Source organism: Coenobita brevimanus, chromosome 63, assembly GCF_032717465.1.
Source record: "Coenobita brevimanus isolate Jiangsu-jjx chromosome 63, ASM3271746v2, whole genome shotgun sequence".
NCBI classification, from domain to species: domain Eukaryota; kingdom Metazoa; phylum Arthropoda; class Malacostraca; order Decapoda; family Coenobitidae; genus Coenobita; species Coenobita brevimanus.
This window is the reverse complement of record NC_137016.1, coordinates 20,280,267-20,297,661: the sequence shown is the minus strand read 5'-3', so window position 1 is coordinate 20,297,661 and position 17,395 is coordinate 20,280,267. Positions and strand designations below refer to the sequence as shown.

Here is a 17,395-nt window from a genome sequence, read left to right as displayed (position 1 = left end):
GTGTGATATGTTATGCGCATTAAGTGTGGTGTAGACAGTTGAAGGTAGAGGTATTATGAGAGCATGCTGGCCTACTTTCTGTGTAAATGAATGCACTGAAAATGTTCAGAAAAGGGAGATGGTCAGGATCAAGTCCTGAGGGCTGGTGAAACGGGAGCTCCAGCTCTCCCTATCACCAGCTTGCCATCAACCTCGGGAGTACTGCCCTGTTCGACTGGTGCTACAGTCTACTCCTCCTGAAGTGACTGAAGACCTCACACGTACAAAAGATAACAAACACGAGAAGCAGACTGTAACCCTGACTAAAGGCCAACTACATAGCGGACACAGTCTCGAGATCAGTGTGTCTGCTGGTGCCTTCTGGTGAATATGATGAGTAGATGCTCCTGGTGACTACCCGGTTAAGCAGGGTCCGGGGCGGGGGGAGGGTTGCGGCGGGACAGCAGCAGCAGCAGCAGCTACAGCAGCGGCGGGGGGAGGAGGAGCGGCACGATGGACCCAGCATACGCTTCATGGACCGACGGAAGTTCTTGGACATGAAGCAGTAGATGATGGGGTTGATGCAACAATGTAGGAACGGTAGCAGGCTGAACACGATGTTGAAACTGTACACAGTCTGTCAAGGAGATGTTCACAGGATCAAATGTACAGAAAGAATGAAAACAGATGTCTTAGGAGCCTACAAAAGATATTGCTCTGGTAATACTCTATGGTGTAGGTCTGTCAGACACATCAGTGACAATGGTTACGTGCTAAGCTTAGAATCTCGATATATCCTCTCTGTCTTTGATTTTAAGGAAACTCTACTTCTCTAAACCTGATTAATGCTCTTAAAATGAATGGCATTCAGCTGGCATAAACTGCTCAGATATTTCTGAGTCCATGAGCTTAATATAACTGATTTTCTTTTTTACTGTGTCCGACTCTGGACAAAGGCTTCAAGGCCTATCCTCAAGGTCCAGTAGTCCTCCTACACACCTCTACGTGTGACCACTTCGGCGCTAACACCTCTGTCATAATGAATACATGCTAGGGCTGTCTCATACAGGACTGGTGTACTGATATTTGCAGTGGTATTTTTATATGTTGGCGGGTCTTCTGGTGGACCAGTAAAGTCTGCTTTTATGAAATTCAAATCCTTAAACTGTTCCCTACCCCAGCCGGGCCTCCTCCTCCCCCAAAAGAGGAATACCACAAAATACTTTTGTACATTAAAACAAGAAAATCATAAACTATGTGGTAACGTGGTATAGATATTAAGAGCTGACCTCAGTAAATTGTCGGAGGCCGAGGTTAATGCAGATGCTCATGACGATAGTTGGTCCCCAGCACAGGAGGAACAGCACCACCACCACTATCAGCATCTTGATTACCTGACAATGTAAATACAAACTAGCATATAAACAGTTGGTCCCCAGCACAGGAGAAACAGCACCACCACCACTATCAGCACCTTGATTACCTGACAGTGTAAATACAAACTAGCATATAAACAGCTGGTCCCCAGCACAGGAGGAACAGCACCACCACCACTATCAGCATCTTGATTACCTGACAATGAAAATACAAACTAGCATATAAACAGTTGGTCCCCAGCACAGGAGAAACAGCACCACCACTACTATCAGCATCTTGATTACCTGACAATGTAAATACAAACTAGCATATAAACAGTTGATCCCCAGCACAGGAGGAACAGCACCACCACCACTGTCAGCATCTTAATTACCTGATAATGTAAATATAGACCAGCATATAACTTGTTGGTGCCCAGCACAGGGGGAAAAAACTACCCCAATCAGCAACTCGACTGCCTGAACAATAATGATTCTTTACACAAAGCCCAGTGACAATGACCATATATCACAGCATACAAAAAGAACAAGGACAACATGTCTTTTTATCCAATTCTGAATATAGGTTTGGTGGCCGTTTCTTGGAATCCAGCAGTCCTCCTACAGGCTATATACTTTCACATTTTCTTTAATGTGTTCATTTTAGGGCACTGGCCTAAGAGCCCTGTCCCTAAGTCCTCGAAGTCCTCCTACATGCCACAAAACATTACATGTCACCATTTCAGCACTGATACCCACAGACGATTATTATGCATCCTACAGGTATGTCATGCAGTAATGATGTACTGGAATTAACGGGTGTGTTTTTATGACATGTCAGTGGGTCTTGTGGAAGGTCAGGTAAGTATATTTTAAAGAAATTCAGTTCAGCTGACAGTTTCCTGGCCAAACCTGGAATCAAACTCATTTCAAAGAACAGACGATCTCTCCAGCCAGTCCTCCCAGTCACTCATGCCCCCTCCCCCACTTGTTTCCTGACCTTCTTGACATCCTCAGTCTTCTCTCTGATCTTTTAGACGGTGCTACCGCCAGTCACTCCTGCTCGCCCACCACACACCAGTCACCCATCATTCAATCTTGTTCACCGTTAGTTACCCATCATTCATCCCTGTTCACCGCTAATCACCCATCACTCATCTCTGTTCACAGCCAATCACCCATCACTCACCCCTGCTCACACACCAATCACCCATCACTCACCCCTGTTACACATCACTCACTAGTCATCCACCCTGACCTCTGCTCACCCACCAGTCACCCACCCTGACCCCTGCTCACCCACCAGTCACTCACCCTGACCTCTGCTTACCCATCAGTCATCCACCCTGAACCCTGCTCACCCACCTGCTTCCTGGCCTTCTTGACATCCTCGCCCTTCTCCCTGATCTTCTTATGGATGGCACGGCCGCCTGGGGAAGGTGTACGTGAGCGGGTGGAGTTGTAGGGCACGTAGAGGGAGGCGGAGCTGTTGTAGGCTGAGTCTCCGCCCGCATGCCCATTCCTCGCCCCGGCACGCCCACATCCCCCGCCCATCACCTCCTTGCCGCCCCTCACTCGCAGGTAGTGGCTCTGCGCACGGCTCCCCCTCGCTGCTGCTGAGTGTGTGAGAGTGTGTGTGTGAGGGTGTGTGGCTCTGTGTGCACGGCTCCTCCTCGCTGCTGCTGAGTGTGTGAGAGGGTGTGTGTGAGGGTGTGTGGCTCTGTGTGCACGGCTCCCCCTCGCTGCTGCTGAGTGTGTGAGAGGGTGTGTGTGAGGGTGTGTGGCTCTGTGTGCACGGCTCCTCCTCGCTGCTGCTACTGTAAGTGTGTGAGAGGGTGTGTGTGAGGGTGTGTGGCTCTGTGTGCATGGTTCCATCTCGCTGCTGCTGAGTGTGTGAGAGGGTGTATGTGAGGGTGTGTGGCTCTCTGCAGTGCTCCCCCCTCGCTGCTGCTAAGTGTGTGAGAGGGTGTGTGTGAGGGTGTGTGGCTCTGTGTCACTTCTCCTAACTACCGTTGAATGTGGGATATAAGGATAGTGTGTGTGTGTGTGTGTGTGTGTGTGTGTGTGTGCGAGAGAGAGAGAGAGAGAAAGAGAGAGAGAGAGAGAGAGAGAGAGAGAGAGAGAGAGAGAGAGAGAGAGAGAGAGAGAGAGAGCATGTGCGTGTGGAGGTGTAAGTGTGGGGAATGTGTACTTGTGTGTGGGAGTTTAGGGTGTGTGATGTGAATATGATGGTGAGGATAAGTAAAGTGAGAGTGAGGAGAATGGGTGGGTGGATGCGTGCCACAAGTAATAGCTGTTAGTGTGAAGTGAATGAGAGTAGACACCAGATGACAGAACAATAACACTGTATGAAGTGCTCTAAATAATAAGTATTTTAAACTGGTCGATTTTGTAATTTATAACCTACATCATAAAAGAGGAGACAGAATTAATACATGACAATTGACCTACGCACCACACCACACCTAAATATTTACGAAAAGGGAATCCCAAGTTACGACGAAAAACAACAGTTCATCCATCATGTAATCTTGTATTGTCCCACAAGAAGCATAAGGACCCGGGGCTGGACTATACTAAGACCTGACGTTTAAGGCTTTATTAAAGCAATACACCCCCGCCATACCTTGGATGTAAATCCTAACCGGCCATATCCAGCTGAAGTGTCTAACCCACTGGACAATCAGTTATTTATCTGGTCATATGGCTACCGCTCAGCGTAGCGAATGGTTTCCCGGGATACAGGAAACCATTTGGCTGTAAGGTCACCAGAAGGTAACTCGGAATTAGTGAGTGGATGGTGAACGCCTTTACCTAACACAAAAAAATAAAAGCTAAATACACTCAGTAACTACTGGCCTGTTTGTTGGTACTGGCTGTGGCATGACACTTTTGAACCTTAAACCTGCTTACTATGATTGCGTCTTTTTGTCGTATATTTTTGCTACCTCATGAAATTTTTATAAAACTTAGGATCTTTAACAGCTAAGGGATAAATGAAAGCCATAACTAACGCCTCCAGTGTGATAAGTCTGTTGTAAGCTGAACAAAATCGTTTGGTGGTAGCACGAACAAACGATACATAACGCTCTCTGGCTCAAGGAACTGGTGTCTGAAAGTGAGAGAGAGAGTAAAAGAGAGGAAAGTGGAAAGGAAGCGTGGGAGGGAGGCACCGGTGCTGATCCAATTACCTCCAATAATACTCACCCTTCCATATACCCTCACCAAGCACTGCCTCCCCTCCAATCACAATCTTTCTTGTGCCAAATAATACCCATCTCTCCATACATCCACACCAAGCATAACCTGACCTCCACGTTATCCTTCTATTACCCTCAATAACACACACCTCTACACACACCCACAACAACCACAGCCTCCTCTCCACCTAGAGTTCTCACACTCACCGTACTTTCTCCTATTGGACTTTACATAGAAATTTTGCATTCTCAATATTTTTCATGTGAAGAGAGAGCTAAGGCCTTCAAGGTAACAGTAACATAAACATGATCCTTATATATTTTGCTCGCAGAGTAGGAGATATGAGTAACACAAACCCAATAAAGAAATCATATACTCAAGCCCACAAATAAGAAAATATGACATAAAAAAAATAACTTCACATAATCAAAGAAAAGAAATATAAAATTAAAAAAAGAGAACCTTCAGGCTCACATAATATATTCGGCTTTGTGTTACTCGCTTTAATCAAATAGGATGGAGGTGGGGACAATGAGAGAGAGGGTGGAGTGGGAAAGACTCTCTTGATTAAAAGTCACGGGAATGGTGACTCCTCTCTCTCTCTCTCTCTCTCTCTCTCTCTCTCTCTCTCTCTCTCTCTCTCTCTCTCTCTCTTCTCTCTCTCTCAACAAGTAAGTAAAAAATAAACAAAAAATATAGATAGAGAGACAGATATACGTAGGTAGATAGATGGAAAAACAGATATGTATTTAATATGTATATACAATATTTACACTTATCTATCACCTCACTTCACTTACACCTTTCCTAACTCCTATGGTACACATTACCTTCCCTCACATACCTTAACCTACATCTTACCCACAGTACACATTACCTGCCCTCACATTACTTGCCCTACATCTTACCCACAGTACACATCACCCTCCCTCATATACCTTGCCCTACATCTTACTTACAGTACACATCACCCTCCCTCATATACAGTAATTTGCCATACACCTTACCCACAGTACACATCACCATCCCTCACATAACATGCCCTACATCTTACCCACAGTACACATCACACTCCCTCATATAAATTGCTATACACCTTACCCACAGTACACATCACCGTCCCTCATATACCTTGGTCTATATCTTATCACCAGTACACTTCACCCTCCCTGATATACAGTACCTTGCCCTACATCCTTCCCCCAGTACACATCACCCTCCCTCATATACCTTGGTCTACACCATACCCACTGTACATGTCACCCTCCCTTATATACCTTGCCCTACATCCTACCCCCAGTACACATCACCCTCCCTCATATACCTTGCCCTACATCATACCCCCAGTACACATCACCCTCCCTCATATACCTTGCCCTACATCTTACCCATAGTACACATCACCCTCTCTCATATATCTTGCCTTACATCTTACCCATAGTACACATCACCCTCCCTTATATACCTTGGCCTACATCTTACCCCCTGGTGGCGTTGGTCAGGGCCTTGATGTTCTTGGTGGACCACCAGAGTTCCCTGATGACCGCAGTGTAGAATAGGATCATGAGGAAGGCGGGGATGACGAAGAGGACGAGCAGCTGGTAGGTGAGGAAGGTGAGGGAGTCCATGGGTAGGCAGTAGTAGGCACTGATCACCACAGACGCCTCCTGGTTCGTGTACGTCACTGTCTCCATTTTCTGAACAACAGAAATACTCATTGGTATGCAGGGCAAAAAGAGGGCAGGTCGTAGGAAAATTAGTAAGTAGGAGGAGGGATAAGGGATATGCAAGAGGGAATGGTACTGTACGGCAAGAAGGATGACGAGGCGGGAAAGGAGAGCAGGGTGAAAAGAATACTTTGAGAGGTAGGCTAAGAACAAAGGAGGGTTTGGCGAGTTTGAGGGAGTCAAAACTTTAGGACGCAGCCTTGTTACTCTACCGTGACTGCATGTGTCCTATGATGATGATGAATATGATGATGATGATGATGATTGAGTATGATGATGATGATGATTGAGTATGATGATGATGATGATTGATTATGATGATGATCAGTTCAAGGTCCTTTCCATGATGATGATGATGATGATGGTGATGATGATTCTGTCGGCCAACGTGTTTTTTTTTTCTTCTTCAGTTTCCATCTTCCAGCCTGGACTGTAGCTGTATCTGGTCCCTCCGGTGGTGGGAAAGGTGTAGTGTTGGAGTTTCACGCATCAGAACGAATCTGTTTTGTGTGTGTGTGTGTGTGTGTGTGTGTGTGTGTGTGTGTGTGTGTGTGTGTGTGTGTGTGTGTGTGTGTCTTGAGGTTGCATGTGCTTGTGTCTCTCAAGCGTCACCCAGACTGCATGTTAAGCGTAAACGTGGTTAAACTTTAAAGCTATGAAGTATAAAATTTTAGCTGGTATTCTCCATCATACACCTGCCTGCCTTCATTCATATCATGTTCAGCTCAGACCTGACGTGCTCTGCTTTGCCCAACACTCTCCTGCCCTTTCGTGACTCTTCTTGCCTGCCTCACTTTACCTTGTCTTGATCTCAGGCTTTGGCTAACATTACTCGTACTTTCCTCTTTCTAACAATATCCTTGGTTCTCCCGCCCTGTTCTTTCCTAACGTGCCATGACTGGTCTAAACTACTTTTCTCTCACTTGACCTCCTCATAAATTCCATTATATACTCCCCCAAGGACTCTAATTGATCTCTGCTCTGCCTTTCCCTAATGCACCCTATGAACAAATAGACTCATAATGACGACTGACGCTGTTGCTTTCCTTTGTACTCCTTTGTTCTACCGAAGTTTGAGCATAGTAGCTCTTCCCGTGCTTACGATATTCTCCGTCTGTGGTACGTTGTCAGTTTCTGTTCCATTATTACTATTACTACACGATTTTACTCAGCTTACAAGAGAGATTTCGAAGTGGAAAGGATATCCCCAAATTTGGAAGTAATTGACTGCAGGAAGAAAGAATAAATCCTCGAAAGACGTCATCTTACTAAAAATGTTGTAAAGTCTAGACCACACTGCTATCCCACAGCCTGCTATCCACTACCTCATCTTGCCCTTCCATAAGTTATCTCCCTCTGTTCAAACCCAACTTTCATTTCCCAGTATTCCCTCCCTAACTAAACCACAACATGGTCTACACTACCTTGCCGTGCCCTATCCTGCTTTGTCCTCCCCTGTCCTGTCCAACCCTGCCTTGTCCTGCTCTGCCTCGCCTGCACAGCGTCTACCTCTGTGTTAATCCTGGTTATCCTTGTTTATGGCGGGTTCAGGCACCTAATCTGGGTACATATTTTGTGGGGGGGTAGGATTAGCAAGAAGGAGGGGAGGAAGAGGGGGAAGAGGAGGAGGAAGAGCCAGGGAACAAGAAGATGAAGGAAAAAGAAAACAAAAGAGAGGAAGACACGGAAGGAACACAACAAACAGGGAGACTCGGGAAGATGAAGATGACGCGGAAAACGAAGGACACAAATAATGAACAAGGAAGAGGAAGAGGAAAGGGCACAAAGTGAGGACGAGAAGGAAGAGTATGAGGCAGATCAAATAAATGATAAAGAAAAACAAGGAAGGATACTGATAAAGAGAAACGATAGAGGAGACATAAGAACTAAAAAGGAAGAAATAAATCCAGAAAACAGAAACTGTAACAAACGAACAATAAAAATTTGAAGGAAAAGAAGCAAATGGTCAAAGATGAAAAATCAAAGAGCAAATGAAATACAGAGGCGGGTGGGAGGGAATGATAGACAGGAGCGAGCGAGCAAGCGAGAGAGAGAGAGAGAGAGAGAGAGAGAGAGAGTCTAAGCATTATCAATAAAAAAGGTAAAAAATGAGCAAGAAGGTTCATACACAATTAAGGAACCGGAGACACATAAAGAAAACAATGTAAAAATTAATACTGTAAAGCTTTCCAGTATCACCAATCATTATACTGCCTCCCTTACCACACATATCCTGCCCTCCGGCACACATCACTCTCTCTCTCTCTCTCTCTCTCTCTCTCTCTCTCTCTCTCTCTCTCTCTCTCTCTCTCTCTCTCTCTCTCTCTCTCTCCAGTTTCTTAATCCCATGCTTTTGCCTTTCCTCACATTCTAATATTTTCATAACACCCTCCAGGCCTGCTTTTCTCAGATTCTCACTTCCTGCTTTCCATCTCTGTCTGTCTTTCTGTGTGTGTGTGTATGTGTGTGTGTGTGTGTGTGTGTGTGTGTGTGTGTGTGTGTGTGTGTGTGTGTGTGTGTGTGTGTAAATCAGCAAGCTTCATTTTATCACAAATGTTTTTTTCGTCCATATTTTGTTACAGCCTTTGACGCCATAATAGCTGTGTGGGAGACAACTTCACTAAACCTTTTCCACCACCGGGGCCAACGACACGAAAATGATAATTTGTTATATATTTTCTTAAAGTTTACGACACATGCACCGGCGACCACACTCCATCACACCACCTCCACCACCATCAAAGTCTACTACATATCATATCCCAACCTCGTTACACAGTGTTTTACCCATGGCCTAGGAGGCAACACCAGCTTCACTTGACCACGGCTAGCGAGCCACGATTTCCAAAACCCCGACCTGATTCATATTTTCAACAGTGACAAAGGCAACGCTTCCTTCACCTGGCCACAAACAAAACTCTAATCTAGTTTCAAAATTTTTTCAGCAGTGGTCTGAAGTCCAGTAGCCTACATACCTCCTTCATTTGGTCACCACCAACACCACCGCCATTACTCTCTCTCTCTCTCTCTCTCTCTCTCTCTCTCTCTCTCTCTCACACACACACACACACACACACACACACACACACACACACACACACACACAAATAGACTGGTTTCAAAAAACATTTTCAGCCTATCAGGGACAACTTCTCTTTCATCGAAGCTCACAAAATCCTGATCTAATATTGCAATATTATTTTCAACCGTGGCCTTGAAGACAACACTTCCCCATGACCACCGCTACGAGACGCCATCGTAAAAACTTGAAAATTCCATCGACTTTTCATAATATTTACAAAACTGAAGCCAAGACAACAGCGCCATCTTGTCCCAGCCGCCACCAGGGGGCCACAGACACGATAATTTCCCACCCTAGTTTTCATAATATTTGTGCCAAGAGCTAAAGCGGAAAGGTCACTGAGACCAAAATGAAGGGAGATTAGTTAATATGTAAGATGGGTCGCAGTTTAGGTCGAGCGAGGAGACTGGCTAATGGAAAATAAATGGCAGTGGGTTGGAAGAGGTATTAATATTTGATGTGAAGAGGAAGAGATGGAAGGCAACATAAACAGTAGGAGAGAAGGGGGAGGGAGAGGTAAAAAGAATGGGATAGGGAAGGAAAGAAAAGGGTGGTGGAGGAAAGAATGAAGGGGACGAGGAGAGAGAGGAAGAGGAAAGACTGAAGGGAAGGAGAGAAAACAGGAAGTGGAGGAGGAATAGCTGAAAACTTTGTAGGTCTTGCAGTCTCCCGGAGCTTGGCGGTGGGTGTTGTAAAAAAGAGAATGGGAATGTAGAGTATTGCGTACCCCTTCGAGGACGACAGCTCACTCCTACGCTGGATAAAACCGTCGGAAGGTTACTAGGTTAACATTAAAAGATGGTAAAACAAAGAGAGAGAGAGAGAGAGAGAGAGAGAGAGAGAGAGAGAGAGAGAGAGAGAGAGAGAGTTAGTTTAGCATATGTAAAAATGAAAATTACAGAGTAAACCAAATGGGAAGGGAATAAGTCAGGACAATGAAAAGGATGGGAGGAAATGAAAAGAAGCTACTGATAAGGGGAAAGGACAAGTACGAGAGTACGAGATGTAAGGAAAAAGTGTGATGGTGAAGGGGAAGGAGAAGGGTACAAATTGGCTCTGGGTGGCAATTACAGAGGGTGTCGTCCCAGGCTGTCTGTCACCCAGGCACGGAACACCACTCGCATTACATCACAATCTGACACGCAGCTTCTTGCCGGCATCTTACCTGCATCTTCTTCCAGACATCTTCTTACTTGCATCTTCTTACTGGCATCTTCTTACCGGCACTTTCTTTCCGGCATCTTCCATACAACTTACAGGCAACTTTTAACCAGCATCTTATTTGGGGATCATTCCAGCAACTTCTTATCGGCATCTTCTTTCCATGACCCTCTTTAAGGCAACTTTCCCCAGACTTCTTTCCCAGACTCTCTTACAACACTTTCTCCTCTTCCAGCTTCTCCCACCTCCATCTTCCACCATTCTCTCCTCTATGACTCACTCGTGCAATATCCTCTTTCCCTTCCCAAAACAACTTCTAATTGTACACCCCTCAAAGTCCCCCTTTTTTTCTGGCACTCACATCCAGGCTCTTCACTTCCAACCCTCTCCTCTAAAACCCCTTCAATTACTCAGTCTTTTAGCAATCTTCCAGGAACTTGTCTTGCACCAGTCGCTTTTATGTCCTTTTCAGGTTCATAGAATTCTTCCAGCTTTCTTCTCACGACACATTCCAGCACTCCCTTCTTAGGCGTTTTCTCAAAATACCCTCATCCAGTATTCCAATATAAATGTCTTTTTATCTAAGAACACTTTTTTACGCTTGTCTCTCATAAAAACACCTGATAGAGCTTTCCCTCTCCCTCATTACCCCACTTCTCTCTCTCTCTCTCTCTCTCTCTCTCTCTCTCTCTCTCTCTCTCTCTCTCTCTCTCTCTCTCTCTCTCTCTCTCTCTCTCTCTCTCTCTCTCTCTCTCACCTCAACATCTAGCCCTGCTGCATTTCTCCCTTCCCCTTCCTCATCCTCTCCCTCGCTCACCTTATTTTGCTATACACACATTCCCATGTACAGCAACATCTCTATTCATATCTGCAGGGAGTTTACGTCGGTCGGAACTATTTACTTTTCCCAGTAAACAATACTACTGCCATTGGTGGATGTGGAATTTTCCTCCCTCCCAGGTTCCTCTCCGTTTCATTTTTACATACATCACAAAATACAAGTTTTATGAAGATAATGTTGTTTACTGTACTGTCCATTATTTTCTGTCACATCTCCACGTGTTCCTCTCACAAGTCTCTTCCAGGAGTCTCTTTCGTAGCATTTTCTTAAAGGATCCTCTTCCTTGGTACTGTTCCAGGTCCCTCCAGCTCACAGTACCCTCTTCCAGGTTCTCTCTTGCAACACTTTCCCTTCAAACAACACTTCTTACATTACCGTTTCTTCCAAATCTTTTACTTAAAATGCTTTTTACTTTTAAACACGGCATCAGTTTCCTGCACCCTTTTATAAATTTATTTTTTATATAGTGCTTGCTTTATGGCCACATTTCTTAACATCCTCTTGCAGCGTTTCCCAGCACCCTTCTAGGTGTCGCTATCACAACACTAATTTCTGGTGATTTTTCTTCAGCATTTTTCCTCCTGGTGCCTCTCTTACAAGTACCTCGTGCATGACCCCGCCCCACAGTACAGTTCCTGGTCCGTAATTCACATGTCTTTTCTTGGTTGTCTTTTACACCAAGTTTCACAATAGTTTTCAAGGCTTTCCCTCTTCCAGTCCACCGTCTCCCACAGTACCGTCTTTTAGGTTCACTTCGTACAATATCCTCTTATCCTTAACAACACAGTCTTCTTGCATATTTTCCCACATCGTCCCGGACAAAACCTGATCCCTTTCGGCTGAGTTGGTTGTTAGATTTAGTTTTATTAAATGATTGAATTTACTAACAACCAAGGAGACTCATTCTTGCCTCATTACCAAGGTCCATATAATTTCCTGCAACCACAGCTTAGTATATAAGTTGTGGGACTGGCTCAGTTTCATCAGATAAGGACATATCAGGTCCCTTCTATGTATAACTCTCATATGTGTAAATGTCTTTGTTGGACCTTCACGTACATCCATCCCTTTCAGCGTTGTTCCCTCAGTACCCTCTAGCATTCTGTTCCTGATTTTCTTTGAGATTACATTCCAGTATATTTTTTCTGCACATTCTCTCAGGTAACATTTCTGCAAACCCATCTTCGAGATCACATTGCAGTACCCTCTTCCTGCATATTCTTCCAGGTTACGTTTTTGCAAACCCATCTTACACACTACTGTACTTAACTTCCTGGTTCCCTCTCGTAACAATATCTTCCAATGACGTCATCACGCTATCCGTCTCCAGGTTCCTCTTCCACCACACTCTTCCAAACTTCCCTTTCTCAACAAGCTCAGACAAGTCCCTCTCTGCCAGAGTAATATTCCAGTTAAAATTCATCTAACACTAACTTCCTCGTAAAGCAGCCCAATTTATTTCCTTTACATCTTCCCATTATGGTATCAATTTTATTTGTCTCCCTTTTACTTTTATCTTGTACTGTATATGCTTTCAGAATTCCCCCCCCCCCTTTTATATTTACTTTCAAACAGGCTATGCTCTATGTCGCCATCTTCCGGAACATTCACAACAGTGCTGTCATCACTCTCCCGGGATGACTTTTTTTTTTTTTACTTATCATTAATAACAACGCCCTCATCTCTGGTTTATATGTCTCTCCAAATAACTTTACCACTCTCTGTGCCCTCAGTACTATCTTCCAGTCTATCTATTGCTTACTTCTATACTCTGTCCACTTTTCTTTGGCCTAATACTGTCACCTTTCCATCATGAGGCTGTAACAAGAAGTATTATACTGTACTGTGCTTCCAACGGAGGTGCCATGGAAGGGATGTACAGCCGTAGTTTTATTTTCCCTAACAGTTACTTGAAGTTTTCTGCAAAAGAAGAAGCCAAACTGTGGTGGGCAGACTACAATGTAGTACACTCCTCTGGCCACACCTTCCAAAGTATCGTAACAAACGCCTTTAGTAGCCTTTCCTTTGTATCTTTATATTTTATCATCCATCACTGCGACTCAACCGGCGTCATTCAGGTCTCTTATAGTGCACCTTTACTTCCTTTCTCTCTCTCTCTCTCTCTCTCTCTCTCTCTCTCTCTCTCTCTCTCTCTCTCTCTCTCTCTCTCTCTCTCTTTTACGGGGCTCTTTCTGTTTTCTAAGTACGTTTCTCCCCTTCAGCTTTTGAATCTAAAACTCTCTTCCAGCGTCCCCATCCTCTCCAGCTCATCCAGATATATATATTCATCTGGTCTTGCATATTTCGTCTCACTTAATATTTTTACTGTTGCCTTCAAGTATTGATTTTATTTTTTAGCTATCGTTTAATTTCCTCAAGTTTTTCGTACCCACTTTCTTTCTATTTTCTCCTGATCCAGACTTTGGCAGCAAATTTTTCTTCCTCACACAAATGTTTCCGGTTAAAACCCAAGACTCTCCTCTTGGCAGGATCGTCTAACCTTTTCTCAGACCACCTGCATAATTTTCTGCCTCCTTGAAAGTTCTCTTCTCGTTTTCAGATCCAGTGGTATCCCTCGCGGCTCCAACCTCCTCCAGTACTCTTCTGCTCCCTCGTTCTTCATTCTTATCCTCTGCTCCTTCAAGATGGATTTTACTGCGAAAAGAACCGTAACCCATTCACTGCCATAACGTCTTTAAGGTCTACATCCTGTTTTTGCTATCTCCAAATTTTTTTTTTTTTTTTTTTTTTTTTTTTTAAGACTGACAAAACCTTTAACTGTTTCTGGTACGGTGTCGCCTGTTTTTATTTTATTCTGGCTTTCTCCAGACAAGTTAATGATAAACAGACAAGACCCACAACTTCTTCAGTACTGGTATACATTTTGTACCTAATACTTATGCTTTCCAGATAATATTATATAATTCGGAGGGAGTTTTCGAAAAAGGAAGGATATTATATACCATCTATTACCCACTGACAACGATGAGGGTTGTCCGAGGCTAAATAAAATCGTCAGGTGGAAAACGGAATAAAGCAACAATGTAATGAAGTAATAAAGATATAAAGGAATAAAGTCATAAATATGGTAACAAAGTAATAAAGAAATAAAGGACTAAAGTAATAAAGAAATATAATTAAAAGTAATAAAGAAATTTTAAGGAATAAAATAATAAAGAAATAAAGGAATAAAGTAGTAAAGGAATGGCGTCGTTGTACTGAATGTTAACCCTATAAATAACAACATAAATCAACACTAGCTTATTCTTCTAACCACGGGATCATTAATTCAGCTTAGGAGTGGTCTATCGTCATCTAGGCGTTAAAATTATTAGAAACTTAGAACTTCCTCCCTCACCCCCCTAGGCTATGTCCTTCCTACAAATTCTAAGCTGCTGGCATTACTACTATCCCATTAAGCCGTTCCAGCCGCTACCCAAGATCCGCCACAAAATCTTTCATGGTAGCCTATCAGTGCGGCTCGTGATGCCTTACTGCGGCTCATTCCAAGACCAATTAAAGTAACCTTGTGATACTGAATACAGTTTAAGAGTAGCTGAGATAAAAGTAAGATGTGATGGTAAAACAAAAAAAAAAAATAAACGAAAAGCGAGAGAGAAATTATTATGAACAAGAGTCTCTCTCTCTCTCTCTCTCTCTCTCTCTCTCTCTCATACACACACACACACACACACACACACACACACACACACACACACACACAGTCAAGCAGCGTAGCATTCCAGACAACAGGACCACAGCTCCCGAGCATTTTCCATTGTTGATCTATTTCTGCTCCACTAATACTGAATTTGAGCCAGCGCATTCTCTTAAACAATATTACGTCCTCCCACACTAAATCTACATATACACCATACAGTATATACTATAGCCAAGCAAAAAAAAGTAAAAATATCATACTCTCATAGAGGTCCGTGCAAGCCATATTGGAATCCATAGGAGGCTACCGCAGTTCAAAATATTAGTCTCGTTACTACGATGACGTATTTTTCACTTTACTCAGGCTGTCACCAGTCAGCTTAATTCAGCGTGGAAGCGCCACCTAATATGAATATAATCGCTCGGAGACAGCAAGACTGAAATTATGTATTCAGGCTGAAGGTGTCAAAGGGGAGGTTGACAGGCCTGCGTCCCGGGTGGCAATACAATATCAATATAAAGAGGAAAACAACTCACTGTCTTGGAGTATCCTTGGCAGAACATGATTATTATCCCCATCAGAGGCTCCTTCCCAGACACGACCAAATATCCTGGACCGTTGTCTGACTCACTCAGCAAGTCACTGGTGCTGGGAAGGCACGCTTTCACTCCCCGGCACCCGTGTAAGTGGCCTGCTCTGCAGCCTGCCAATACAAACGCTCCTCATTTTACTCCCTGGCACCGATATAAGTGGCCTGCTCTGCAGCCTGCCAATACAGACGCTCCTCATTTCACTCCCTGGCACCGATATAAGTGGCCGGCTCTGCGCCTGCCCGTACAAACGCTCCTCATTTCACTCCCTGGGACCAATATAAGTGGCAGGCTCTGCTGCCTGCCTGTACAAACGCTTATCATTTCACTCCCTGTACCATGAAAGGACGATGGAAGACTGCAGGAGAAGGGCAGCTTCAGTCTGGAGGCCACTCTGTTCACATTTCACATAACCCCAGGATGTCAGCTACTACTGGAGCTGCCCATTCTCTACGATGTTGTATTTGCTATTCTCGTTGTCTCCAGACTAGTATCTCACTCTTGGAATTATTTCCCTCAAACTGTGTGGATTAGATATATCCCTCATTAAGTACTTTAATATCAGCAGGATCTCCTAAGCTGAACAAAAACCGTCTAACAACAAGGAGAAGCACTTTGAGAGTACTACACCCGTGCTAACCAACTGGTTTGGGGGCAGAAAATTCGGCATTACCGAGTGACCTTGAATGGTAACAATGTCTGTTCCTTTATGTTATCATTTTATTCTTATTTATTCTTACTTTGTTCATAATTAGGAAATAAAATGTCATGCATGCTACTATGTAGAATTTGATTTCAGTTTAATAACATTGTTTATTTGCATAATTCTTCCATGTCTTCTGTTTTACTGCAGTAATTCTGAGTATATGTTTACATATCATAATGCTAGACAACTTTAAGGACTTTTTGTTGTTCATTATAACTGGTGACCCAGGAGTGATCTGCCTACACCATTATGCCTGCTGACAATGTAGGCAGGAACAGACCCCAGTAGTGAATGCCGTTGCGGTAAGGCTGTCGATCTTCTCTTCCAAGAAGCCCATCTCCTGGTTCCCGCGGGCACCGTTGCGGTAAAGCTGTCGCCCTTCTTTTCCAGGAGCCTATCCTCTGGTTCCTGCAGGCGAAGGTTCAGTTCCATCAGTGGAAAGTCACCGACCCCCACACAAAGGCAGACTACGTGCTGGATGCCATTCCAGGAGACCTGTTTCCCCACATCTCGGCATGGCTGGATGAAAAGGACAATGATGTCAAATATGAGGATCTCAAGAATTACCTCCTGCAAGAATTTACACTGTCAGCAACTGGGCCCAACTTCTTCTCAGTACGCCACAACTACCCCTGGGGTACATTACAGCACATGAGGCATGGAATGAGATGCAAGCTCTTGCTAGACTGCCTGAAATAGACCCTACAACCAAGCAACCACTCCTTGTAGACCCACTTCGTGAGCTATGGCTGTGATGTCTTCCTCCTTCTGTGAGGGCTGCCCTACATGATGCTGACGAAAGCCCCATGGATGCCCTCATAAAGAAGGTAGATGAGCTTATTAAATGCTGCCAAGGCTTCCTGTATCTCTGACACCATCTGTTTTGCCCCATCCGAGGAGCTTCCCAGACACCAACACCACTAAAACCTTCACACACGTCAGGCTACCCATCAACCAGATCTGTAACCGCACACCTGGAACTCGCGGTCAATTCCTGCCTTTCAGACTGTGCTACTATCACAACAAGTTTGGAGCGACTGCACGCAGTTCCATACCTGGAGGCCAGTGGCCAAAAAACGTGTAACTGGGCTG

The 17,395-nt window shown here is 44.3% G+C and overlaps 1 protein-coding gene and 1 pseudogene across 1 annotated transcript in view; one reads left to right on the top strand and one right to left on the bottom strand.

Moving 5' to 3' along the window:
* Positions 1 to 313: 313 nt before the first annotated feature.
* LOC145404384 (cholecystokinin receptor type A-like) overlaps positions 314 to 17,395 on the bottom strand; it is a 75,381-nt gene continuing 58,299 nt past the window's right edge. Inside the window, exons 4-7 of the mRNA XM_080275906.1 lie at positions 6,018 to 6,232; positions 2,700 to 2,940; positions 1,269 to 1,373; positions 314 to 616 (exon numbers count right to left, since the gene is read on the bottom strand). Coding sequence (XP_080132032.1) covers positions 314 to 616; positions 1,269 to 1,373; positions 2,700 to 2,940; positions 6,018 to 6,232 — 864 coding nt within the window. The remainder of the gene's footprint in view (positions 617 to 1,268; positions 1,374 to 2,699; positions 2,941 to 6,017; positions 6,233 to 17,395) is intronic.
* On the top strand, positions 11,957 to 17,387 carry LOC145404336 (uncharacterized; annotated as a pseudogene).